Genomic DNA, 27,683 nt, shown 5'->3' with positions numbered 1-27,683 from the left:
CGCACAGCTCTGCCCAAACAGCGCCTGGAATGACAATGCCACAAAACCAAGCCCCACTCCCACTGCACACCATGGCGCCCGCTGAGTACATTCTCTCTTGCTGAAGGACGAGGTCCAGCAGCAGCAAAATCAAGATTTCCCAGCAGTTCAGTACCTGTCTAAGCTGTGGGCAGAGGCACCAGCACGGAAAATACCCTCGGGGCCCTCTTGAGCCAAGCAACACAAGACTTTCTACCCAGGACACTTGCACCCTCCTCACCGCTGAGGCAGCCAGACCGAGGGCTAGCTTTGGGCACCTGCCATTTCAGGGAACGCACAACAACTACTCCCATGCCTGATCCAGGCAGAAGACACGAGTTGAGGTGCTCATGGACCTTCACTTCTCCCATAGCAAGGCAACACGCGAGAGCACAGACCAGACAAGTACCTGCACGTGGTGTGGTGGTGGTGTATGTTGGCGTGGGCGTGGATGTGCTTGCAGTAGTTGGAGTGGGTGTCGATGTGGCAGGAACGGTCGTTGATGTCCCCGGGGTGCTGCTGGTGGTGGTGCTGGGGCGCGTCGTGGTGGTGGCAGTGCTGCTGGGAGGCTCCGATGGTGTTGGCGTGGGACGGGTTGTCAACAGGGGTGGATAGGACCCTGTGCTCATTGTGGACGAAGGAGGGGCTGTCGTGGTGCTCGTCGTGGTACTTGTAGGAATACACTCTGGTATGTTGGGGGTGCAGCAGACACTGATCTCGTAATTGAGGCAGACCGGCATTGGTATTATACCTCCTATGGCCTGGTCGCTGTTGTTACAGGTGAGCCCCGTGTTAACACTGCATTCCACCTTCTGCCCTAACTCTGCAATGGGAATGTCAGGGAACTGCTTTGCTCTGCATGAAATATTCTCCGCTTTCGCACAGACCCAGGAGGGGTCGTTCTTCAGAATATTCTCAAAGGTTTCGTAGTCACCACTGTTTCTGTCAGAACTATCTGGGTAACTCACATCAATCCAGTCCGTCCAGACGCAGTCACAGTCTGCGGCACGACACAAGAGGAACAATTAGAGAACAGATACAGCAAGCCAGGGCACCAGCACACTCACGGGTGATGCCCTGGGCGTCCACTGCACGCAAAGGTGCCCCTCGGGCACTGCTACACCGGTAGCTAGTCCTCGCACAACAGAGTCCCTTGTGTGGACAGGCCTCCCCTTATCGGCCCTATGAAGCACACGCAGGCTGAAACAGGACGCAGGCTGAAACAGTACACAGGCACTGCCGAGCCGCGTGTGTCTCCACCTCACAGCTAGAGCAAGTTGCTGTATTGGGCTTCTCGAGTGCAAAGACTGCTCACATAAGGGCAACAGATGAGGTGGAGCAGGACAAAACAGGGACTCCCACCACTCTCTCACCTTCTCTAGCCGCTCACACCACCTCACTATCCCAGGGAGAAACCAAACACCGGGAAGGGTTGTAGCCACATAAGAAGCAGGCACAGGACACCTGCTGCTGCCAAAGCGTCGGCTTGCTTCCCGGCAGCACGCGGGCAGATGGAGAACAGCGATCGTAGGAACGCTGGGAGAACCTGGCTGCCCAGAGCACTGGTTCATGGCAAGGGGCAACACGTGATCTGAAACCTTTCCCCAAAGCCTCCTGGAGAAAACCTTCAAAGCTTCCTACAGCCAGAACCACAGGTGAGTGGCAACAATGGCCACAGAGGCAACACAAGAGAAGAAAGGGAAGAAACTCCGCACAGCTCTGCCCAAACAGCGCCTGGAATGACAATGCCACAAAACCAAGCCCCACTCCCACTGCACACCATGGCGCCCGCTGAGTACATTCTCTCTTGCTGAAGGACGAGGTCCAGCAGCAGCAAAATCAAGATTTCCCAGCAGTTCAGTACCTGTCTAAGCTGTGGGCAGAGGCACCAGCACGGAAAATACCCTCGGGGCCCTCTTGAGCCAAGCAACACAAGACTTTCTACCCAGGACACTTGCACCCTCCTCACCGCTGAGGCAGCCAGACCGAGGGCTAGCTTTGGGCACCTGCCATTTCAGGGAACGCACAACAACTACTCCCATGCCTGATCCAGGCAGAAGACACGAGTTGAGGTGCTCATGGACCTTCACTTCTCCCATAGCAAGGCAACACGCGAGAGCACAGACCAGACAAGTACCTGCACGTGGTGTGGTGGTGGTGTATGTTGGCGTGGGCGTGGATGTGCTTGCAGTAGTTGGAGTGGGTGTCGATGTGGCAGGAACGGTCGTTGATGTCCCCGGCGTGCTGCTGGTGGTGGTGCTGGGGCGCGTCGTGGTGGTGGCAGTGCTGCTGGGAGGCTCCGATGGTGTTGGCGTGGGACGGGTTGTCAACAGGGGTGGATAGGACCCTGTGCTCATTGTGGACGAAGGAGGGGCTGTCGTGGTGCTCGTCGTGGTACTTGTAGGAATACACTCTGGTATGTTGGGGGTGCAGCAGACACTGATCTCGTAATTGAGGCAGACCGGCATTGGTATTATACCTCCTATGGCCTGGTCGCTGTTGTTACAGGTGAGCCCCGTGTTAACACTGCATTCCACCTTCTGCCCTAACTCTGCAATGGGAATGTCAGGGAACTGCTTTGCTCTGCATGAAATATTCTCCGCTTTCGCACAGACCCAGGAGGGGTCGTTCTTCAGAATATTCTCAAAGGTTTCGTAGTCACCACTGTTTCTGTCAGAACTATCTGGGTAACTCACATCAATCCAGTCCGTCCAGACGCAGTCACAGTCTGCGGCACGACACAAGAGGAACAATTAGAGAACAGATACAGCAAGCCAGGGCACCAGCACACTCACGGGTGATGCCCTGGGCGTCCACTGCACGCAAAGGTGCCCCTCGGGCACTGCTACACCGGTAGCTAGTCCTCGCACAACAGAGTCCCTTGTGTGGACAGGCCTCCCCTTATCGGCCCTATGAAGCACACGCAGGCTGAAACAGGACGCAGGCTGAAACAGTACACAGGCACTGCCGAGCCGCGTGTGTCTCCACCTCACAGCTAGAGCAAGTTGCTGTATTGGGCTTCTCGAGTGCAAAGACTGCTCACATAAGGGCAACAGATGAGGTGGAGCAGGACAAAACAGGGACTCCCACCACTCTCTCACCTTCTCTAGCCGCTCACACCACCTCACTATCCCAGGGAGAAACCAAACACCGGGAAGGGTTGTAGCCACATAAGAAGCAGGCACAGGACACCTGCTGCTGCCAAAGCGTCGGCTTGCTTCCCGGCAGCACGCGGGCAGATGGAGAACAGCGATCGTAGGAACGCTGGGAGAACCTGGCTGCCCAGAGCACTGGTTCATGGCAAGGGGCAACACGTGATCTGAAACCTTTCCCCAAAGCCTCCTGGAGAAAACCTTCAAAGCTTCCTACAGCCAGAACCACAGGTGAGTGGCAACAATGGCCACAGAGGCAACACAAGAGAAGAAAGGGAAGAAACTCCGCACAGCTCTGCCCAAACAGCGCCTGGAATGACAATGCCACAAAACCAAGCCCCACTCCCACTGCACACCATGGCGCCCGCTGAGTACATTCTCTCTTGCTGAAGGACGAGGTCCAGCAGCAGCAAAATCAAGATTTCCCAGCAGTTCAGTACCTGTCTAAGCTGTGGGCAGAGGCACCAGCACGGAAAATACCCTCGGGGCCCTCTTGAGCCAAGCAACACAAGACTTTCTACCCAGGACACTTGCACCCTCCTCACCGCTGAGGCAGCCAGACCGAGGGCTAGCTTTGGGCACCTGCCATTTCAGGGAACGCACAACAACTACTCCCATGCCTGATCCAGGCAGAAGACACGAGTTGAGGTGCTCATGGACCTTCACTTCTCCCATAGCAAGGCAACACGCGAGAGCACAGACCAGACAAGTACCTGCACGTGGTGTGGTGGTGGTGTATGTTGGCGTGGGCGTGGATGTGCTTGCAGTAGTTGGAGTGGGTGTCGATGTGGCAGGAACGGTCGTTGATGTCCCCGGGGTGCTGCTGGTGGTGGTGCTGGGGCGCGTCGTGGTGGTGGCAGTGCTGCTGGGAGGCTCCGATGGTGTTGGCGTGGGACGGGTTGTCAACAGGGGTGGATAGGACCCTGTGCTCATTGTGGACGAAGGAGGGGCTGTCGTGGTGCTCGTCGTGGTACTTGTAGGAATACACTCTGGTATGTTGGGGGTGCAGCAGACACTGATCTCGTAATTGAGGCAGACCGGCATTGGTATTATACCTCCTATGGCCTGGTCGCTGTTGTTACAGGTGAGCCCCGTGTTAACACTGCATTCCACCTTCTGCCCTAACTCTGCAATGGGAATGTCAGGGAACTGCTTTGCTCTGCATGAAATATTCTCCGCTTTCGCACAGACCCAGGAGGGGTCGTTCTTCAGAATATTCTCAAAGGTTTCGTAGTCACCACTGTTTCTGTCAGAACTATCTGGGTAACTCACATCAATCCAGTCCGTCCAGACGCAGTCACAGTCTGCGGCACGACACAAGAGGAACAATTAGAGAACAGATACAGCAAGCCAGGGCACCAGCACACTCACGGGTGATGCCCCGGGCGTCCACTGCACGCAAAGGTGCCCCTCGGGCACTGCTACACCGGTAGCTAGTCCTCGCACAACAGAGTCCCTTGTGTGGACAGGCCTCCCCTTATCGGCCCTATGAAGCACACGCAGGCTGAAACAGGACGCAGGCTGAAACAGTACACAGGCACTGCCGAGCCGCGTGTGTCTCCACCTCACAGCTAGAGCAAGTTGCTGTATTGGGCTTCTCGAGTGCAAAGACTGCTCACATAAGGGCAACAGATGAGGTGGAGCAGGACAAAACAGGGACTCCCACCACTCTCTCACCTTCTCTAGCCGCTCACACCACCTCACTATCCCAGGGAGAAACCAAACACCGGGAAGGGTTGTAGCCACATAAGAAGCAGGCACAGGACACCTGCTGCTGCCAAAGCGTCGGCTTGCTTCCCGGCAGCACGCGGGCAGATGGAGAACAGCGATCGTAGGAACGCTGGGAGAACCTGGCTGCCCAGAGCACTGGTTCATGGCAAGGGGCAACACGTGATCTGAAACCTTTCCCCAAAGCCTCCTGGAGAAAACCTTCAAAGCTTCCTACAGCCAGAACCACAGGTGAGTGGCAACAATGGCCACAGAGGCAACACAAGAGAAGAAAGGGAAGAAACTCCGCACAGCTCTGCCCAAACAGCGCCTGGAATGACAATGCCACAAAACCAAGCCCCACTCCCACTGCACACCATGGCGCCCGCTGAGTACATTCTCTCTTGCTGAAGGACGAGGTCCAGCAGCAGCAAAATCAAGATTTCCCAGCAGTTCAGTACCTGTCTAAGCTGTGGGCAGAGGCACCAGCACGGAAAATACCCTCGGGGCCCTCTTGAGCCAAGCAACACAAGACTTTCTACCCAGGACACTTGCACCCTCCTCACCGCTGAGGCAGCCAGACCGAGGGCTAGCTTTGGGCACCTGCCATTTCAGGGAACGCACAACAACTACTCCCATGCCTGATCCAGGCAGAAGACACGAGTTGAGGTGCTCATGGACCTTCACTTCTCCCATAGCAAGGCAACACGCGAGAGCACAGACCAGACAAGTACCTGCACGTGGTGTGGTGGTGGTGTACGTTGGCGTGGGCGTGGATGTGCTTGCAGTAGTTGGAGTGGGTGTCGATGTGGCAGGAACGGTCGTTGATGTCCCCGGGGTGCTGCTGGTGGTGGTGCTGGGGGGCGTCGTGGTGGTGGCAGTGCTGCTGGGAGGCTCCGATGGTGTTGGCGTGGGAGGGGTTGTCAACAGGGGTGGAAAGGACCCTGTGCTCATTGTCAACAAGGGTCTTCCTATTATAATTATTGGGGACAGAGAAAACAGGTAAGTTATAAAAGACATGAGTGGGACATAATGTGCACTGAATAGAAATTACATGTTAGGGATCTGCCACACACCTATATCCATCATTCCACTCTTATCACATTAAAGGACTATTTCTCTTGTCCTTCCATTCTGGCTCTAGAAATTAGTGCATAGATAGGGTCATGGCAATCTTTTCCTAGCATTTCTGAATTAGTAAGATGCACATTACAGCATCATCCCTGTCTTTTTTCTAGAGATGTTGCTGTAATGTGCTTCTCAGTAAACAAAATTACCTAATAATAGGTAAGACTATAAGGAAGAGTAAGGCTGTGTGAGGCTTTCTATCCCTGGCTTATTACTCAGAACATCTTGCTATCTGATGAAGTAAGAATTGAGAGGGGAAACTGTGGTCTGGGAAGGAAGTATGCATAGGAATATGTTCCAGTCTAATTGTCATGTAATTTCCCTGTTGTGCAATGCCAGCCTGATGAAGGTATTTATAGAGTACTAGCAAACTTTAGCATTGTTAGAAGGAAAGCAGGTGGAGAAATGTAAGGAATTCTGCACAGCTCCTCCCAGACAACGCCTAAAATGATGGTACTCTAAATCAAGGCCTAGTCTAGTCTCACACAATGGGTCTTTCTGGAAATCTCTCCAGCAGAAGGACAGACATCCAGACCAGCATAAGTAAGACTTCCTGCCAGCTCAGTATCTGGTATGAAGATGACATGCCTTTAGTAGCTGACAGCCCTTTATTTCTACTGTGCAAAGCAAGAGTAGAGAGTATTGGTCTGCTAAATACCTGGAGAGGTTGGAGTTACTGGGGTGGTAACTGATGGTGTGAATTCGCTTGTGATTGTTGAGGTGGGTATGGATGCGGTGGTAATTGTTGTTGGTTGCCTGGCTGTAGTGGTGATGGGTACTGTTGTGCTGGTGGTGGTTGAAGCTGCAGTTTGTGTTGGACGCCATGTACTTGTAGTCTCACAAGAAATTTCATGCCACTCACAACAATTTACCCTGATTTCATAATTATAACAAAGTTGCCACATAGTTACATCTTGCTCCTCATTTTTACAGATTAGTCCATATGTAACATTACACTCTACTTTCTGGCCAAGTTCCTCTAAACTAACATCTGGATTATCTTTAGCCCTGCATTCAATATTTTCAGGAGCTTCACATATTTTGTTTCCATATTCATTTCTTATTGCATCATAGGTTTCATAGTCACCACCATCCTCTTCAGGTTTACTAATGTCAAACCACTCAGTCCAATTACAGATTAAACCAAAGCATGGAGCTGCAAAAAAAGACAGAGATTCAGCATTGAGCTTACAGAGAACATCCTGTGAAGTGTAATTTTGTATTCTATTCCATAAAAGACTAGAACAATCCATTGCAAGTTGTAATTTTTTAAAAAGAGAAAACATTTTTCTTTCTGTGGAGAAAAGAGTTCTGCAGTTGGTTCTGTATTACCAGGTTTTTCAACAGGAAGCTTCACATCGAAATAAAATCACCAAGCAGAGGCCTTTGAAGGTCTTCTCTATATACTTATTATATTTTTGCAATTAAAAAAAAATTTTTTTTGGTTTATACATATTTTTCCTATAGTGGCCATCTTTAATTTACTTTTAATTTAAATGTTCTTTTGACATTTTTTAACAACATAGTTTTCTATTTAAAACTTACTTGTAGTTATTGGAGGGCTTGTAGTGGTAACTGAAATAGAAAAAATAATAGAGTACATCATCTGCGAAGTTAGAAAAATTATAATAGTAGTTTTAAATATCCTAATTATATTTTTTTGCTGACACTACTGATACAACTTCTTCTATTCCAGCAGGGTTTTGAAATGTTAACATGTTTTTCAGAATTAGGAAGGAACAATGTACATTTATAGTTACAATTTCTTCCATGAAAAGTAAATAAACTCAAAGTTTTAAAAATCTTACTGTACAGTGATAAAACTATTCATAAATATTGCTCTATGTGTGTCAACTATAAGGCCGTATACTTGTACTTCTATCTTTGAAGAATTTTCCTTAAAGAAAGTAATTTTTAGATGTACATCTCTGTTGAAGTTTTACCTGTGGTGGTTAGAGTACTGGTAGGAAAGAAGGTGGAAATGGTTGTAGGTGAAGTAGATGTCGGACAAGGATAAGTACTTCCAACAACTATAGAACCGTTTTCTGCACAAACATATGTTATACATATGTTGCCATCCTGTATTTGTGCCACAGTTTCACCCACTTCATAACTTGTTTCATTGATGACACAAGGACACCCTGCAAGAAAGAACTTTACTGTACAATTTTTCTACTACTAGGTAAGAGACAAACGCTCTTATTACTTATGGACAAGTAAGCATTTACATGAGTCATGCATGCCCTTTTCAGATCTATACCTGGAGCTTAGCTCTAATACATGGCACTAATTCATTTTGACATTTAGAGGAACACTAAAGCACGCTAAATAAAGCCCTGCATAAAACACTTGGAAGAACAGAGTTACAAACCAGGTCTCAAAACGTTCTTCAAGAAATAACAATTGCAATTTACCATCTCATACTTTTCTATAATAGTACATGTTCTGGGAGAGCAAACTCTTGTAGTGAAATCCATTAGTTTGGATACGGGATATAGGGAGAAAGAATAAAGGGAAGTGAGAAAAAGGTTGAACAAGAAGTACTAGCAGTAAGGTTCAACAAAAGTGCTGCCCAATTTTCTTTGGCCACAACTTTCTAGCACTGGAAATCATTATTCCAAATTAGTACTAAGTCTTTTGTAGCTACAGATATAGCAGTTCTATCCATTTTTTTTTTCATTAACTTGTAAAAAAATCGAATGTTATTTACCTGGGATTGGTGTACACTGTATGGATCCTGAGGGGCCACAGACACTAAAAGCAAAATTTTCAAATATTTACATTTTGCAGATGTTTTATGGCACCTGTTAGCAGAGCCAAGAGCACAGAATTGTAGAAATTTGTCACTTGATCTTCATTCATCCTACTGGATATTTTTCTGGGTGTAATATTTTCCAATATTACCTATCATTATTTCATTTAAGTCATCACTTTCATCCTATAAGTACATCTTAAAATTGTCATGAATCACTTTGTGTTGCAAGTTGCAACAGTGCAATAATAGCAACTGCTTTTCAGGGCAGTGAACTTATAGCTACATAAGGGGTATTTTGTGTGTCTATGGTCACCATTTAGAGTCATAGATGTCATTGCTATCATTAGTAAGGTTCTAGGAACAAGCAGTTAAGACTCAACTATCTTTTCCAGGGCTAAAAACTTTCAGGTTACAGTGATTTTGAAATCCCAGTTTTAAGTGAGAATGCAAGGCAGAATAGGCCCCCTCTACTAAGAGCAAACAATGAGAATCAAAATGTTGTTATAGAGACACATCCAGGTTTAATGCCATTAAATTTTTTAAGACACTTAAATATACTTAATGCATTTGCTAACACGCCTATTATAATGACACCATCAACCTGAAATATGGATTGTTATGGGTTTGGAAAATTATGAGTGAAAAGTTTATAATCCATACATATTGTAATTGCCATATATTTTGAATCTAAGTCTCAACTGGAATAAATGGCATTGATGTTATGATTTGTATAGATAAATACTAGAATATTTCAGCTCTTCAGTTGAAGTTGCATCTCTATTTGCTTGAAGCATGGTTAACTAAATGAGGGGCTCAGCATACATAAATTCTTTCCTAAAATACTGCAAAATTTCTGCAATTTTTTATGTACCATTTTGTACAGTCCTCTTCTGTGGTTATTTCATGCCCAGGGGGAACATGAATTCCGTTGATGTAACACCAGCATTGATCTTCAGTCACACATTCCTTTGTCTCTTCATTATAAACAGGTTTGTCATTAGGGCATCTGGGATAGCAACCTGTTGATGACAAGTAGAACGGTATGCAGGATGAAGAAAAAGTATAAAGAGTTAACCCAATGATAGGATACCTTCTGGAGGTAAATGATTCTCACTGAATAAAGTGTAGTGAATAAAACAGAAAATTTCCAATCCAAATTAAACCTTGGACAATAAGTCTTTCCAAAAGACTTCAACAATTCTCATTGATAATACTGGGGTGAGGAGGATTAAATCAGAGTTTAGTCTAGAAAACTAGAGAAGTTGATTTTTCCAAGTTTGAGATCTTGGAGAAAGCCCTAATTTATATTAGTTTCTATGGGCAGCTAGTAATTTTGAGACAAAGAAACACCCCCATTTTTCTACAGATATTGAAATGTCATCACTGTATCAATAATAATTCAGTGAAGAATATGGAAGTGGATTCATTAACAAACAGATTTTTCAGTACATTTATTGGAGCACTAGACCTTGTTTATGCACCTTCAATAGATCAGATATCGCCACCCCAAACAGATAATTTATCTGCATTTTTGTGCACCCTTGCCCAGTGACTCAAACCCCAGCTGCAAGAAATTAATTGTATGTCAAATCTTATTGCATTTTTCATGTAAATACATTTAAAAAAAGAATATTCTGTCCTGCTTCCAAATAAACTTTTGTAAAATCCAATGCTTCATTACATGAAGTCTTCTGTATCATGAAATCATAGAATGGTTAGGGTTGGAAGGGACCTTAAAACTCATCTAGTTCCAACCCCCTGCCACAGGCAGGGACACCTTCCACTAGACCAGGTTACTCAAAGCCCCGTCCAACCTGGCCTTGAACACTGCCAGGGATGGGGCATCCACAACTTCTCTGGTCAACCTGTTCCAGTGTCTCAAATAGCCTATAAATTTAATGACCATCGAATTAACTGATATTTAAAAGTTGCTTCACACTCTAAAACAGTACTAAAGATGCCCTAACAAAAGTAAACATGCTCTATATTCCCACTGAAGATAAAACAAACTAACAAAAATTTTAGAAAGATAATTGGATATATAATGATCTGCCTTCTGACACTTTCCAAATCTTTCTAATAATCTAAAATAATCTATTTCAAAACATGGAATTAACTTTAAAAAAAAAGAATGTTTTAGTTAAGGTTTTTCAGGGCTTTGTTTGTTTGTTTGTTTGTTTGTTTTATTACCAGCAGTTCAAGGATTAAAATAACGAAGTAAAACTATGGGCATTTCTTTCCGATTCCTAAACTGCAGATAACTGCTTCCAGTCCAGACCAAAAAGACTGTGAGGTCAAATATTTGGCTGTTTTCTTCAACATTATCATGTGGTAAAACAGAAGATATTTGTAAAGTCATTTACATTACTGGATCATTGCAGTCTCCTAACATGAGATTCCTTTTCAGTTACCAAACACAAGGACTTTCGCCTATTAATATATTTATAAATGAAATACACTAAATATGGAGGTAGCCCCCGGTAGCCCACTGACGACATATATAACAGCATCAGTGTGTCTGATATCAAAGATATTTTCCTTTGTAAAGATAGGAGGATGCTGCACATTAATAAGGTCAAGATGGGTCTGATTCATAAAGAATGATGAGGTTAAAAACCCCTAGCTATCAGCAACTTGGTTCTTTACCATGTAAAAGGTTTCTTTCTCTTGAAATGCCCTTATGATGGGATGCAAAATAACAATGGTGTAATAATCTTGCATATTTAAGGATATTAGCCAAGCAGAGACAGAGTTTTACGGCTAACAGCAACGTAACAATCATCCACTGATGTTACTAAATAACAAATTACATTATAGGAAACATTTATATAAGACTGGAGATAAATTCTATGTAACAGATAAAGAAATATTTTATCAAGCTGACTTGTCAAGCTGATGGACTATTCCATAATCATCACATGTTACCTGAACAAAGTTATATGAAATAAAATACAAAAATGGCAAGGAATTTATTACCTTCCAGGTATGGTATTGAAAAGTTGGTGCTGACATTATTAATTATCCTGCAGGTCATGATATTACTGCCACAAGGCTCATAGTGCCAGTCACACTCATTAGGAGGGTTGTAGTAGTCACAAAATATAGCTGATGAAAAACAAAAGAGAAGCTGAATAAAAACATAGTTGCCAGAATGTAGCTCTGATCAGATCTTTAAAGGTACAACCTAAATGAATCTACATGTTAAGCCAGCAAAATTTCTCTCGAGGTATAGGACCTGGACTTTCTGCTATTATACTTAAACACAGGGTACATCAAAATTTGATATTATTAATGATTTATTTGATAGGTTTCCTGACAGCAGCCAGAAAGATACAGTTGTGTTTAACTGTTACTCACGGCATATGTCAGGAGTTCTCCAGAAAACACAGGCCTGGTGCTTGGTACATTCTTGAGCATATGCAGCAACTGCAGAACAGAAGCACTCACAATCTCCACCACTGTCACAAGAGCAGGCATCATGAACACAGGCTTCATAGAAAGGAATTGGGTCCACCTGATGGGGAAAGAAATGATGCCCCAGTTCATCTCCAAATTAGTTTTCAAACTAGTAAGCTTGAAAGATCTCTTGAGATATGGGAATTGAGCTGGGCAGGAATGAGACTGTTTCTAAGAACTAGTAAATCACAAACAAATATTATAGGCTTCCAGCTGCTTAATATATTTTAGATAATAATTTGGATAACATAGTACCTTCGTAATTTGTTATGACTGAAAAAAATAAGAGTCTCTGTCTGTGCCCACATTTTTTAACAGAATTACATTTTACTGCTCTCAAAACCAAGTTTGTTTAATGCCAATGAAGTCTAACCTTCCAGCAAGCTTTGCCAACCAAGTGGTGAGCAATAGCAGAAAGACATATTAGCAAAACATTTATACTTTTTTCTTTGGGACTGCAAGAAGAGAAACTTAGTCTGGATTTTTAGCTGCTGAAGGGATCAACATAGAAACACATATTAAGTTACTGAAATTAATAATTCGTTGTGACTTTTCCACTGCGAGTTAAGAAGAAACTGTTGTTAATATTACTATACTGAAGAAAGAGACAAGAAGTAGAGAGGAGTGCTCCCTATGCACTGTAGTCTGGAGGTTGTTGGCCTGACACGGCATATGATAATTTGCCACATTAGTAGTGGCAAAGCTAGTAAATGACTAAACTGTGCAATGTCAGTTTCCATCTTGGATCCCTTCTGTGAGTTGAATATTACAAGCAGCAATGGTCTCTTCAACAGCCACTTTTCAAGCATAGTATGCTGCTTCTGTCAGAAGAGGGGTCTGATGATCACAAGGCCTTTCAGAAATTACAGTATTCTAGTCTCTCAAGAAGAGATAGTGTAACTGCAGTACACACAGACCTGTTCGGGCCAGATTTATGAAGCTAGCTTGCACAGCAGTAGCTGTGAAACTGTGGGGATGAATATGGGCTTGTACAGCCAGGGGTGGTGCCACTACTGATGCAGTCACATTGCCACAGATACTCAAACTACTTTGACTAAGGCTAGGTAAAATGTATTGACACCTGTAGCTGTACTGAAGACTTAAGATCACTATTTAGCCACTTCATTCATTTTTGACAGTATCTCTGCTTCTGCAGTAACAGAAATGCACCATGTTGTCCCATCACTTATTGCCCTCTACAGACCTTGGAGTGACAAATTTTAAAGACTTCACTCTGGATGATGCTGCATTCTTTCTCTGCCCAGGACTTCCGATGAGGTTTTACATCACAGGGCTTTATCTCTTCTGTAACATCTGGGCACATGGAAGACTGTTTCCAGGAATTCCCAAACGTCAGAGCATTAGTGTCCTGCAGCCCACTCCTTGTTGTAAAGTCATTGTTAGACTTGTCATCAAAGTTGCCACACAGACCACACACTTTGCCCTGGAAAAGAAAATTAACGTATCCACAGCTTTAAAATATACCACAGAAGTGAGAAACATACTCTAGTAAAGTAAAACATTGGCATTAAAAAGGACAACCGACTCTCCATGTAAATAGCATTTTAATGTTTACTTCCAAATAATTTTAACAGAAATTAAACCTTTATTTGTCTGTGTACTCAGCAAACTATTCAGTTGCCACGTCTTCCCTACTTGAAACCAGTTATATCTAGTCCATGTCACTGCAGCATCCCTTCATCCAACTTATAACACCGAAGAGTGTGTAAACCTCTTTCTGCTAAGAACTAATTTATTTTCCATTTTTCTCAATTTATCGTCACTCAGCTATATTAATATAAGCCTGAGAGAGTTTTATTTTGCTCAAAACTGTTTTTATTAAAAACTTATAATATAATGAGCACCACCTAATCCATGGGGGAAAAAAATGACAGGGACTGATTTTCCTTGAAAGAAAGAATTTAGCAACTTACACACAACAGTGAATTTTTGGTAGAGCTATTCAAGGTACATCAGCCCCCTTAAGGAACAGCTTGTTTATACAACCTTGCACCTCCTTATTCAGCACAATGAATTTAGTCGTCTATAACTCAGCATGCTGATATTCAGAAATCAGAACCATCTCCAGACATTGCATAGGGAGTCTGTTTTTAACTCAGGGCTGAGATTCTATGCAGGTTTCCAAGTGCATGTACAGTCAATTTGTGTTCCATAAATTACTTTGGGTGTTTAGTTCTTCACATTTACAAACTCAGAATGCCTTAGAAGTTTAGCTTTATTGCAATCATATGCTATGCATCCTCTGCAATGCATCGTGATGGACAGTAAGGAACTCCAGTATCACCTCTGCAAGCTGTGATAGTAATATCGCAAGCTAATAATCAATGTGCAGAGGATATAGGAATCAAACATGGAGTCAGAATAGAACAACATTTATGTTTCCTTATCTCACTGATCTATTCATACTACTACTTCAGAAAAAAGACAGATGGGTCCTAACTTTGTAATCAGGGGTCAGCTTGATGAAAACAGTAGTCTTCTTATCCCAGATAAGCATCACACCATTGCTAGCCTCAATAACAAGGTAGAGGCCTACTGTCCTGTTCCAATAATGTACATCATCACCAATATCTCGCTGAATTTCTTTATAATCTTTGTTCTCCAATTTCAGTTCAGTTTTCTGAAAGATAAAAAAGAGAAGTAGTATAACACTAACTTATATGATGAAAAAAATTTATATGCTCATAACAATACAAGTCATTCTGAAACCAATAGCTCAAAGTCTGGAATGATTGTCTGAGATGAGAGGAATTAGTGTAGCAATTTTGTTTGACAAAGGTTTTAGTACCTGAGAATCTACACATTTACAGATAAATTTGATAGGACCTCTAACCTTTGCTTGTTATAGCTGCTTTTAGGGATGTGGTTTTGGGGCAGTACTTTTATTTTTTTAATACTTGAATACTGATATTCACTGAGCATCATTACTCACCCCTAGAAACATTTTAATAGCCTTTGAGCAGGTGACTCCTGTAGTTCCACAAGGGACATTCTCTGTGATGATACTGAATGAGCCACTGGAATTTCTATCACCACAAAAATCCTATTGAAAAAGTTAAAAATGAGCATAAGAAGATTAGGTAGATTATTTAATTTTTAGTTCAATCTCGTACTAATTAGAATCATTTAAATCTCCACAATGAATAAATCGTTACTGCTGCTTCATATGTGAAATCCTACATACATATATTTTTACAGATGCACAAATATATACACATACATCTCTGCATACGTATAAATATTTCAGAGTCTCATGTGTGGCAGAACCTGGGAAAGAAGTGGAACAATAAAACAAAATGAGGAGTATATCCTTAAATGTAAGTATCTTTGTTTCACAAACTTAGAATTTTGATTTATTTGACAACTGATAATAAGCTGTTAGAGATCACTATAAAATAGTCCTCTTATGTAATACAATTCGTGACCGCTGTATCAGAAAAAGCCCACACTCATACAGCTTGATGGCACTGAAAATACAGAATTTATCTTGGCAGAATGTGTTAACACCTCAGGAAGAGTGATGGCAGGCAATAAGGAATGACAAAACCAAGAAGGAAAGTATATCTCCAAGGCAATCAGATGCCATTTCAGTCCCCCTGATGAGCACTACCTGAGTAGCCACATATTCACAGCTTCCATCAAAGTCATAGAATTTTCCATCAAAGGTGATATAATGGCCACTTCCATATATCATACAAGTCCCATAGCACACATCTTCAGTGCAGCTCCAAACCCCTTTATGGCAGGTACTAGAAGAGAAAAGAAGAATTGAATTTTCAGATCTCACCAAGAGTGTGTTGTTTGGGAAACTACAGAATAAACCAAATCAGCACATACCTGATACAACATGACAATGCGCACAATACCAATTTCAGCGTTACAGAGGGTCTTAAGTTTTGACTTCAATAGTTTAGCATGGTTTTAATCCTATAACATGATTTTTAACTCTGGCTAGCTACATTTTTCAGATCTGATCATTTTCCAGCACTCATTAATCAAAAAATGAGTGCACTTTCCTAATAGGAGATGCCTATTGAAAACAGAGGTAGCTATTACCCCAATGTTTTCAGCACAATATGCATTTCCTCAGATAGCAAAGAGTATGCCTGAAAATAAAGATTTATACTTGCAGATATTGCAGCCATGGTAGTACATAAGCCTACACATAGGTATTAATTTATTGCACAGAATATATTCTAGAAGACAGTACAAAATTATAACTTACCAGGTGTTGCAGTCCACTGTTACCTGCTGTCCAGGAGAATACCACTGGCTGTTATGAATGCATGGGCAGTCCTTCTCCTCAACACAGCCTCCTTTCCCATCATCAAATAGACCTTCAGGACACACACAGCCTGAGACACACTCTGCCTGGAACTAAGAAATTGGAGCAAAAATTGTTAATTTATGAAAAAGCACTGCATTTTCATTCCAGTTCTTCATAAGCATTCCAGTAAAAACAGCATTTATAACAAAACAGCCTAATATTGATAGGTTTTATAAGGTTTTTCTTTCTAGGTTTCTAATGTTTTTCTTTTCTTTTTTGATGAAGACACAGTAAAAAGAAAAAGGGGAGGGAAATCATGAAATTGCCAACTGAGTAATATTATTTGGGATAAAAGAAAGGAAAATTAAACCAAAGAGAAATCACCTTTTAGTTACAACTGCATTTTTTGTGTTGCACCGTGTCATTTAAAGAATATAGAATAAAGGAAACATGACATGGAGAAAAACTGAATACATACATGATCAGTTTGAGGAGTGTGACAGCTAAGTTGTACAGGCGTTTGTGAAGTCCAGCTTGGAGATGCATTGCAGTCAAAGTAAGTCTTGTTAGAAGAACATTCTGTTACACCTGAAAGGTATGTTGCTGGTTTGGATGACTCCAGAAAAGGCAAAAGAAATGTGTATGAAAGGTGGTAGTTACTGAGACAGAAATCTCAGGGTATGGCTATCCTTATGAAAAAAAGAGGCTCAGTGAAGATAGAACAAAGTGAAAATGTCTAGCTGTTTCACATAAAGATATAAAGAAAACGTACAAAACAATTACGTGGAGAATTCAATGGAAAGTGTAGGTTTGGGTTTCGAGGTTGAGTTATTGTTTTTTTATTAGGTTTTTATTTTAGTTTATTTTATAGAATGCCACTTACTTTGCATTCTTATTGTCACTGAAGTACACTGGACCTTTGCATTTTGGCAAACACTAGAACAGCAAAGTAAGCAGAAATTAAAAAAAAAAAAGGAAAGCTCAATGTCTTCAATTTAAATCTAAGAATTTATTCATACAAATTTGAGAGTATTTATTAGTATTTACCCTGCATAATTTCTATGGATATTTCAAGGTGAACTCTATTGAAGCATACTCATGAATTTTCACTAGGAGAAAAAGCGCAGCAAGATTTTAGGCATAATGCACATGAAGGTTATGTTTTAAGGAATGACAGCTATTCTATTAATCCTTAATACTGAGCTTATTGATGGCTCAGGAAACAGACAATAATAAAATGGATAATAATGATAATTTAAATCAAAGCCTTCATTTGGGCAAACAATACATTTTCATGCCTATTCATCTCATATGTTGCAAATCTGTTGGCCTCTATGCTTCATCTGCTGGATGAGAGAAGTATTACACAATTCGCACTGATGATTCATGCAGAAACCAGTTGTCAGTTAATGATAAAAAATACCAGCATTGTGAAAGTTCCTTTCACTATGCTACTACGCTACAGTAAATACATATCATTTCCTTCAATGGAAAACACAAGCAATCTGTCCCTGACAGAAAAGAAAACAGCAACATAAAATTATAGCCAGCATTTTATCTTCCTTTTACCCTTCTGCTCAACAAAGGCTTATTAACAGTGTAGGTTCAGAGTAATGTTTATCTATGAAAGCCAGTACTTTGACCTTCAAACAAAGCTGCATTTCTCAATTATTAATAAATTGCATTGCAACAGTATGATGCTTTGCTCAGCATGAAGATGTGAAATGCATTACAAGTGTTCGTTAAAGCACCACAAGAAGCTAAGGAGCTTACACCTAATAAGCAAATTTTGAAAGGGCTTATATCCCCACAAAAAAGAAGCCACAATAAAGCATACCAGTGTTCCCCATCTTTTGTGACATATTCCCCTGGTTCCAGGTATGATCCCTTGTAATAACATGGGCACTTGGAGATGGGCACACAGGTATCCTGGTTATCCAAGTATGTATTATATGGGCAGCCACAGCCATCCACAGGAGCAAAGTCTTGCAAGCAATACTTTTCACCATCAGCAAGGGAACGACAGGTTTGCTGGCACATTGTAAAGTTGTAAAGGAAGATTTGATTTCCTAGGCAGGCAGACACTTCACTAGCTGGAGGGAAAATAAACAAGCTGATAAATAAGGGATGCAGGGTGGACAATTTAACTATGACATTTCCATTTGGTTTCTTTGGCTGTGCAGCATGTAAAGGTAACAATACTCCCTGAGATTTTATTTAAGTACAAACATATCCTAAGTCACAAGTAACACTAGCCTAACTTTGTTTACCTGTTGAAGACTTCCTTTTGAATGCTACTAATAGTTTCTACTTTCATACCCATATTTGTTCAACACACTGATAATCAGAAAGAGAGCACAATGTAATAAACTCCTAGTCTCAACAATACTGTGCTTTTGATGAAAAGGAAGCACAATGGTAAACAAAGGCACTGATAAGCAAAGACTATGTAAAAGCCATGATGGATGTGATTCCATTAGTCAAAGATAGAAAGAGCATTATTATTTAAACGGGGGAAAGAAGATGAAAGTGAAACACATTGCTTGCTATTCTTAAATATCATGAACAAATGACAACTAAAAATTATAACATGAATTAGCAAATTTTATAAGCATTGTCTCTTTTAAGTCCATTAGACATTTCTAAGATACTCCTAATCCCTTAACATTGCAATCATTGACAACGAAATTCAGAGAGAACTGACTTATTTCTCATGGCTAAATAATTCCACATGGATTACAGTTCCACTACTTACTGCAGACACTTTGTCTCCAGCCTCCCAGTATGATCCCTTTGAAAGCACAGGCTCTTGAGTAGGAGGACAGGGCAGCGCACAAGCATTCTTCACTGTCTTCACAGAGGCAGGTGTCATATTTACATTTCTGAAAAAAGAGCAAAGAGGTCAGTAAGCCCACAGGAAACCAATGGGCAATTGCAACTCAGTTGCTATGAAATATTCTGTGTCCTTTTTCTGATGTTGTTTTTATTAATTCCTACACTCAGAGAACTGTGGAAGGAAGGGACGAAGACCAGGGACTGAAACTGCTGCAAAGACATAGGAATTCTTTTTTGCTCAGGTAGGCCTCATTTACTGCTCAACAGTGATGAGCATGGGGGGAACAAAACCGTGTAATTTTGGCATGAAAAAAAAATTGATGTTACATTGTAACCAATACAGGAAACGTAATAACTATTTACTTCCTTTTGTCCCCCCTGACTTATTAGAAACTGATGTGTAAGGGTAGACTTAAACTTTCTGTGCATCCCTGCATCTCTTGAATCTTCTTTCCGGTTCAAATATCCAGTCTAATAAAAATGTACATTAAATACAAAACATAAGAAAACAGAAGAACAAAATTATCTTTTTCTTCAGCAGCACTCGTCAAGAATCTCAACATAGGAGATAGTTCCAATGCATGCTATGCTGCCTCAGTTAATCACTGCAAAAACTTCACCAGCTCTTACAGGCAACCTACTCAGTTATGTCGCAAACATCTGAACAATAATAAATGCCTACTGTCATCCATCTGAAATAAGGCAGTACTAAAAAGAGTGCAAGATTACAATACCTTATAGTATTCTGACGGATCAATGATTAAGTGACATCTTGCAAAAGGACCCTCTGAGTTTTTCAGCAAAGAACACCAATGCTCAGCATAATTTGCTGCAAAAAAAGAGAAAAATTAAATTATATCATTATATTCATTACATTCACTTGTCTTCTTTGTGTCATGTCTAGTTATGTTGTCACATAAATGCAATGCAATGATACAAATGAGAGAACTGCATGCACTTTGGGGAGCGGAGAAACTACATGCAATCACTGTACATGTATTTCTGTTCTCAGATTCAATTATCTAGCGGTAGACACACAGTCATAAAATCGAACATCGTATTTTTCTGCTGCAAGTTGTCTGCATGGAATTGTGACAGCCCTTCCTATTCAGGGATCACAAAGCTAAATTAAACATAGGGCTAAAAAATACTAGGAAATACAAGCTGCCTTTGCAGAGAGTATAAATTAATGACCTTGTTTCTCTGTCTTTCCAGCTCAGGATTCCAGTGCAACCACCCGTTAAATTTTCATTTCAGAGATTGTATGTATACATACTTGCAGAAATTAATTATTAATTTGACAGTCTTCTAAAAAGAACCATCAGTGCCACACTACAGCTCTTACATTCCTATTGCAGTAATAAACAGCAACTATCTGACTTATTCATGTGCTTACCACTTTCAATGCTGAGACTGCAGGGGTCTTCCAGCTTTTCTACCTGGTCTGTACAGGTGGATTGAGCTTTCCACATATTAGCAAAGGCAGATCCTGTAGCTTCTACCAGCCCACTGGTTGTTTTAAAGTCATCACCTTCCATTCCATTAAAGTTTCCACAAAGACCTATTGAAAAAGATGATAAAAAAAATTACATAATCATTACCTCATTCTCATTCAAAGGTCAAAGGGAAAGGAACTATTCACCACAAACATTAGAATCAGAAGTTCATACAGCTGATTATTCCACCCTTATATTAATGCATACTATACGTAGTGAAGATTTAGAAGCCCCATTTTAAATCTTTACCTCTTGAGAAGAATAGTTTTAATGAAGATATCTCTGCCTCAGAAGACCACCAACCTATCCTGTATTTTTTATGCTTTCTGATGATATTAAAACCACAAAATACACCAAAAGCCTGGTTTTCTGGACTGTTAAAAAAGAAACTGAATACAGAAGTAAGAAATATTCTAGGAAACATTCATGTACTGGCACTGGAGTGATAGGTGACTTCAATATGAAATAATAAAAATGCATTTCTAGTTTGCTTGAATCAATTCTCTTCCAGTGTTCTGGTTTCTGCTTTCATTTTCCTCCTCTTGAATCAGTAAGCAGCATGAATTATCACTCATGTACGAATACATGACTCTTCAGCTGTGGAACAGCATGGCTTTGATTCTCATTTGACTAGACACTTACCTTGAAGTTTTCCTTGAACTGATTGATCCACAGTTGCAAACAGCTGCATGACTGGAAACAATTGGATTTGCAGCTGAAGCCCAAAAGAAGTTTGTACAACAAGGTAGTAGGAAGATGGCTTGAATACCGAGAAGCTGGCTGAAAACACAAAATTTGAACTGTGCAGTAAACACAGGATGCCAGAAGAAACACTTATTAGATTCTAAGTTATAACCTGCCATGAAAACTCTGAGATGAGGATTAAAGTAATCATTTTTTTCCTCTAAAAATTGCTGGCCAACTACATACAATGCTCAGCCCCACTAACTTCACATCATCAAACTCACTAAATTTGACTCCTGCATCCAGATCATTTATAAAAACACTAAAGAGCACTAGCCCTAAAATTGAGCCCTGGGGAGCCTCACTGGTGACTGTCTGCCAGCCTGTTATAACCTCATATACTATAACTCTTTGAGTACAACCCATCAGCCAATTGTTCACCCAATCTATTATGGACTTGTCTAGCTGTCTGCTGGACATTTTGTACAGAAGGATAGTCTGAGACAGTATCAAAAGCTTTTCTGAAGTAAAAAAACCCCAGTATCTACTGGCTAACCAATTTCTTATAGCAAATCATTACTGTATGCTCTATTTATCAATTTAATCTTCTTATTAGATGGTCTATTTTATTGCCTAGAGCACTTTGATTTCTCTAAACTTTCAGTTACACACTGTAATTGTTTTTTGTGCAAGTACTCATGATTGTATCAGCCCATGAATTACTTTCTTTCATCTGCAGATAGGCCAGTAAATAAGAAGCAACATGTGCCGTGTCAGTGTGCTGCCTGCACATATCTAAAAAGGAGTGCTAAGAGACGTTCTGCATTCCTTTCAACAGCTACTCCCAGAGGTCACAGCTGCTGTCTGATAATGACCTTCCACCAGAAGTTATGCTCTGACATAAGGTGATCTGGGTCAGCCTCTGAAAGTGTCTGTCTAAATTTGCTGCTTATATTAAAAGACATTGATGCGCCAACTGAGCTGAGAAGACGAGAGGGTGCTACACAGTACATCCTTCTTTCCTGCCCTAGTTGACCCGAAAATACAGCAGTTACCTTCTGCCAGGCTTTCTTCCCAAAGGCAGAAAAAAAAAAAGCATGGGGAAGAAGCAGGATGGTGTAGACATGCCTGAGCCTCGCCATGACTGAGAGCCAGGACATGCCCACACCATGTAGCCAGACTTGGCTTTAAATTTAAGCCATGACAATTCCTCTTTCCCAAGCTACATACCAAAGTATATTCAAGCTGTATGAAAAAAGTGAAGGGACACTTTTTTCAATCATCTGCTGTATACACAGTCAGTCTGCCCATAAAATTCTCAGTGATGACTATTGAACCACATTCATCCCCAAGTTGTTCCAAAATCTGAGCAAATTTCATATGGCTGTTTTCCACTTTTGCCTCTGAAAAAAACACACCTGCATGAGAAGTCAGGTGTATGACATATGACACACAAGACTATGCCCCTTACCTGACACATGAGGCACATTCACGGTCACCTCATTCAGTAACACACTGCCATTTGATCTGAAAACCACCACCTGCATAATAGCAAATAGAATCAATGAGGTTCCAGTACTGAGGGGAAAAAGAACTAAAAAAAAAAAAAATAAGAGGGGAGACATTCTGCACATTTAGACTGTGGCTAGAACTTAAAATCTTTGGAAAGAAGAATCTATCTGAAAATTGAATGTGGCAGCAGACCTGTAGGATACAAGTAAGGTTTTGTCTTGCTATTCAGCGTTTCACTTATGCCTGCCTACAACAATTTATAGCAGTAATGAAATGCAAATCTCATTTATATTGGCCACTTCGTTTTCAGCAAGAAAATACTATGACTTCAAGATATATAGCAAATTCCAAATCTCTATAAAAGCATGTGCCACAGCTTCAGTGTAATGATTTAGTATGATTCTGGCATGGTAAGAAAGCAGTTTGTTAAACTTGCTCATAAATGAGAGTCTGTACATACAGAAACATAAAATGATGGGTTTCTAATTTGGTTTGCTTTGGTTTTGTTCTAGTTATGCAGGAAAGGACATGGAACACCAGAAACATAGAAGGAAAATTACGTGTACATGTATGTAAAATTAGGTATAAATATAATCTAGATATTCCCATAACAAAACAGAATACTAAAATGAATAGAAATATAAACATTTAAGAAGATTGGATTGTATCAATATTCAAAAACGGGATCCCTTCTGAAAAAGACACAATTAGATCTATAAAATTGTATCTTAATACGGTAAAATGCTGTGAGGAGACGAAGAATGGCACTATTACTTCCAGCCAGCCTTGAATACAGTAAGAATAATCATATAGCACAGAGCAGAGAAGGAAAGGGGGAAATGTCATCTTATTTGAATCTCATCTTTTGTACAGTTTAGGTCAATTTTGAGTTGTCAAGGCAGAAGCCTGAGTTGTTTTTCAGCCTATCTGAGGTGCCCTATCTATCCACAACAGTGACTCCAGAAGAATTAGTTATTGCTGTACAGTAACGGAAATATGCTAATTTTCAACATATCTAGCAGAACCCAAAGAACACTTACATTTTTTTTGTCATCTACTAGCAGCACAACAGTCTCCAAACAGGTCTGCCTGTCTGTGGAGCCACAGGGAGCCAGCTCTGCCAGGAGAGCATGACTGTCATTTACAGAATCCTACAATCATAGAGGAATAAATATCCATTAGTCAAATCAAAGATTTCACAAGATTATTTCCAAAACAAAGACTAAAGTCATCAGTTACAATAACAATTACTATAGAACTTAGCTATTAAGACCACCATTTCAGCACTAGTTCTGGAAGCTGAACTGCCTATGGTTTCTAGTTCAAGATCTTTGTCATTCTCCAGAAGAACAGGCCCAGCTCCTTTCCCTAGCTGACTTTGACACTCAGACACATGAACAGCTGTTACCAATCTGGCTGAAAGCATCCAATCTTGAGAACTGCCAATTTTTGTAGTCTACCTATCCATGCAGCCAGAGTGATCCTTTGATTTCTTATACATGAAGGACTCCACTGGATAATAACAGCATACATAGTCTACTATCTGACTTTGTTAACAACCCATTGCAGTAAGTGCCCAACTCCCTAACAGGGCTCTTACAGCCCATCCTAAATTTTCCAGTACAGTTTTTAGCATTTCTGCTTCCCTTATCCCATAAAAATGGAATAAAACAATGATTCACAGCTGTTACATATCAGTGCACAGACATTTGTATTTACTCTAAAAGAGAAAAACCCTACAGTGCACAGTACCTTGGACAAAACATAATAACAGTCTCCATGGAAGGTGTATTTCTTCCCATCAAAAGTGGTAATATGGGAGCCTCCTACCACTGAACATGTGCCTGGACAGGGTAAATCTTTGCATGTCCATCTGCCTGAATCACAGGTGCTAGAAACAGACAAATAATTTAAAAATGCTTGTAGGCATTACAGGAGCTAAGAGCACTGAAAGCATCTGTATACATAGCAAACAGCAAGATAACCACAAGTGTTTTAAAAGTGTATGTTTGACCATTTTCTTAAGATTTCCCCTCTGCCATATGCCATAGATACAGGAAAATTTTTCAAAGAATCAGTTGTATAAACATTCAACATAAACACTAAGTTCAGAATGTTTTCAATGTCTTCTATGACTAAGTGGAAGATTGAAAAACACAGACCCATTTACAATCAAGCAAAGAAAGGTGTATAAACAACTGTGATCCTTACCATTCTTCACATTCATTGGTAATGTTTTCTCCAGGTGAATACTCATTTCCATGGAGTTTGCAGTGGCACTCGCTAACAAGTATGCATCCTTTTTCAGTAATATCATCATACACAGTTCCTGTAAAGCACAACAGTAAACTATTCCAGCTCTTTCTGAAAGAAGTGATTTCCACAGAGGAGAAACTCTCAGAGGAGGCATGCTCTCAACATGACACAGAAAGCAAAGGCTGAAATTACCAAAACTGAAGAATACTGTTTCTGCTTTTTATAAGACACATGGAAAGCACTTTTATCCAGCTTTGAAAACCCAAGTCTACCCGTTTATGCAACTACACACAGACAAAAAGGTTAATGTAAGTATATAAGAACAATCTCAGAGTTTCACGTTTTCCTAAGGTTGACTGTAAGTCCGAGAATTTCACTCACTGTCCCTCATTATCACTCTCTGGGCAAATGATATCCATTGTATCAGAATTATTGAACCTAAAAAGCATGATTTTCTATGTATTAGCAGTTCATTCATAGAGACGTAAAAACCAGATTTATTACCTGTATATGATTTAACAATAAAATCATTGATTAATCAATTACGAGCTTGTTTAAAAACCTTATAATAATGTTCCTCTGGGGGGAAATAATGAATAGTAGTACTAATTTTTAAGATATAATTTGACTACATTTAATATTTTAGCTATGACCTCCTTTGCCAGAGCTTCTGGTTTTGGCCTTATACAATAGCTAGAATAACACTTGCCTTCAGGACAGAAACAACCATCCATGTAGTGTTCCTCACAAAGGCTACTCATCTCCAAGTTTGAGCAAGTATCCATGCAGGGTGAGCTGCTTTCTCTGTAGATCATGGTATCAGGACAGGTTTTAGCTGAAAGAATGAGAAAGACACCACCAGTTATTTGAGAATAAAGTTCATCATTCCTCAGAAACCACAGATCATATTCCCTACTCCCTCCAAGTCAGTGGTGTCCCAAGCCAGACTCCAACTGGCAAAGCATGTTTCTGAACTGCTTCACCTGCTTTTTATATTTTCTTCTTTTGGTTTTGAATAGATCAAATTATCCCAGCCACCTGCAGCATCAGACCTCACAGATTTTCAATGGGAACAGAATTTCTACTTGCTGAAAATGATTTCTTAATAACAAGAGTAATAGAAGAAGGAAAGAGCAAGAACATAGTATGCAGTTTATTGCACTACTGGCATGAAATTTGCAATATATGGCTTAATTACACATAATACATGTAGAGAAAGAATGAATTTAAATGTGAATTTAAAAGTGTTCTACCTATGAAACATTTCTTTGTAAAATTCATATAGCTGCTTACTGCAAAAGTTCTGCGTCCTCCATTCACCCGGTCGGCCACCTGCATGTGAACACTGGCGAGAATACTCAGAGATGGTGCTGCAGAGACAGAAGGAGTCTTCACTTCCATTACATGCACACTTGTCCTGCATGCAGGCTTGGATGTACATTTCCAAATTAAGAAGTAACTGGCAATCAGCAAATGCAGAGGCAGTCAGCAGGCTCTCACATTCATCACGCTAAGAAAGATGAAGAAGAATATTTCAGAGATTTGTAAGCACCTGAGCTTCTAGACACTTCCTGTCTTGTCATAAAAACTGTTGTCTTCCGAACAGCAACAGTTATTCAAGAAAGGAAGAAGAAACCATTTTTCCTGGAAAGTACTAAGTCTTCCCAGCTCCTCACACACTAACTCCCTGTAGCACAAGGATGTCTCCATGTGCCCATGCAAGTGAAGTTCACCACTAGGAATACTCACATGCCCATTACAGCTTGGAAGAGCCTGAGTTTCATCAGGATCCTCACATTCGGCATTGGGTTTGTTGATCTTCTGTAAATTCCCATATGTAATAGAATTGTAGCTTTCATCTACAAGAGAAAAATTACAAAGAGGACTTGCTGAGCCCCAGAAATTGACAACAAGGAGCATCTGATTCCTGGGACTCTACTGATCAAAGAAAACAGTTACTATGGTATCAAACGTGCCTGTCAGACACAGGCCTAGCTCTGAATTTTGTCTATTCTGTCAACGTGTGCTTAAAAATTTAAAGTTGTAAAGAAGGCCAGTAGAGAAAAGAGCAAGATGATTTATTGTGAATAAAATAACCTTAGACCAGGAATGCAGCACTGGAACATAATATTTATTCTGGGGCACAGAAATCTCTCAAGTGAAATTTGCTCTTCTGTGATGCTCTTATGCACAATGTTTATCACCTTCTGTGATAGCTGTCGGTATGGTAGGATGACTCACCTCCATTGATAAACTCATTGTAGATTGGAATTCCATTGTAATCCCCACAGAGACCACATGTATGGTTATTAAATATGCTGTCCAGCTCCACCTAGGTAATGGAAATAAAAAGGAAAAACAGAAAAGAATTATCTGGTGCATGAAGACATTCCAGA

General features: G+C 40.9%; 1 protein-coding gene across 1 annotated transcript in view; it reads right to left on the bottom strand.

Annotated features, from left to right (window-relative positions):
• The window catches only part of MUC2 (mucin 2, oligomeric mucus/gel-forming), a 60,015-nt gene that overhangs the window by 27,130 nt on the left and 5,202 nt on the right, over positions 1–27,683 (bottom strand). Inside the window, exons 4-35 of the mRNA XM_030482234.1 lie at positions 27,529–27,619; positions 27,037–27,146; positions 26,581–26,797; positions 25,997–26,122; positions 25,243–25,360; positions 24,784–24,922; positions 24,072–24,182; positions 22,991–23,060; positions 21,478–21,615; positions 20,736–20,900; positions 20,074–20,168; positions 19,256–19,386; positions 18,342–18,593; positions 17,388–17,440; positions 16,983–17,092; positions 16,463–16,614; positions 15,848–15,986; positions 15,170–15,280; positions 14,678–14,857; positions 13,421–13,660; positions 12,118–12,274; positions 11,737–11,865; positions 9,632–9,779; positions 8,716–8,759; positions 7,949–8,146; positions 7,551–7,580; positions 6,664–7,161; positions 5,618–5,821; positions 4,946–4,963; positions 3,884–4,474; positions 2,156–2,746; positions 428–1,018 (exon numbers count right to left, since the gene is read on the bottom strand). Coding sequence (XP_030338094.1) covers positions 428–1,018; positions 2,156–2,746; positions 3,884–4,474; positions 4,946–4,963; positions 5,618–5,821; positions 6,664–7,161; positions 7,551–7,580; positions 7,949–8,146; positions 8,716–8,759; positions 9,632–9,779; positions 11,737–11,865; positions 12,118–12,274; positions 13,421–13,660; positions 14,678–14,857; positions 15,170–15,280; positions 15,848–15,986; positions 16,463–16,614; positions 16,983–17,092; positions 17,388–17,440; positions 18,342–18,593; positions 19,256–19,386; positions 20,074–20,168; positions 20,736–20,900; positions 21,478–21,615; positions 22,991–23,060; positions 24,072–24,182; positions 24,784–24,922; positions 25,243–25,360; positions 25,997–26,122; positions 26,581–26,797; positions 27,037–27,146; positions 27,529–27,619 — 5,947 coding nt within the window. The remainder of the gene's footprint in view (positions 1–427; positions 1,019–2,155; positions 2,747–3,883; positions 4,475–4,945; positions 4,964–5,617; positions 5,822–6,663; positions 7,162–7,550; positions 7,581–7,948; positions 8,147–8,715; positions 8,760–9,631; positions 9,780–11,736; positions 11,866–12,117; positions 12,275–13,420; positions 13,661–14,677; positions 14,858–15,169; positions 15,281–15,847; positions 15,987–16,462; positions 16,615–16,982; positions 17,093–17,387; positions 17,441–18,341; positions 18,594–19,255; positions 19,387–20,073; positions 20,169–20,735; positions 20,901–21,477; positions 21,616–22,990; positions 23,061–24,071; positions 24,183–24,783; positions 24,923–25,242; positions 25,361–25,996; positions 26,123–26,580; positions 26,798–27,036; positions 27,147–27,528; positions 27,620–27,683) is intronic.

Source organism: Strigops habroptila, chromosome 4 (assembly GCF_004027225.2).
Source record: "Strigops habroptila isolate Jane chromosome 4, bStrHab1.2.pri, whole genome shotgun sequence".
In the NCBI taxonomy this organism is placed as follows: Eukaryota; Metazoa; Chordata; class Aves; order Psittaciformes; family Psittacidae; genus Strigops; species Strigops habroptila.
Note: the sequence above shows the minus strand (reverse complement) of the source record. Positions and strands in the feature narration are given on the sequence as shown.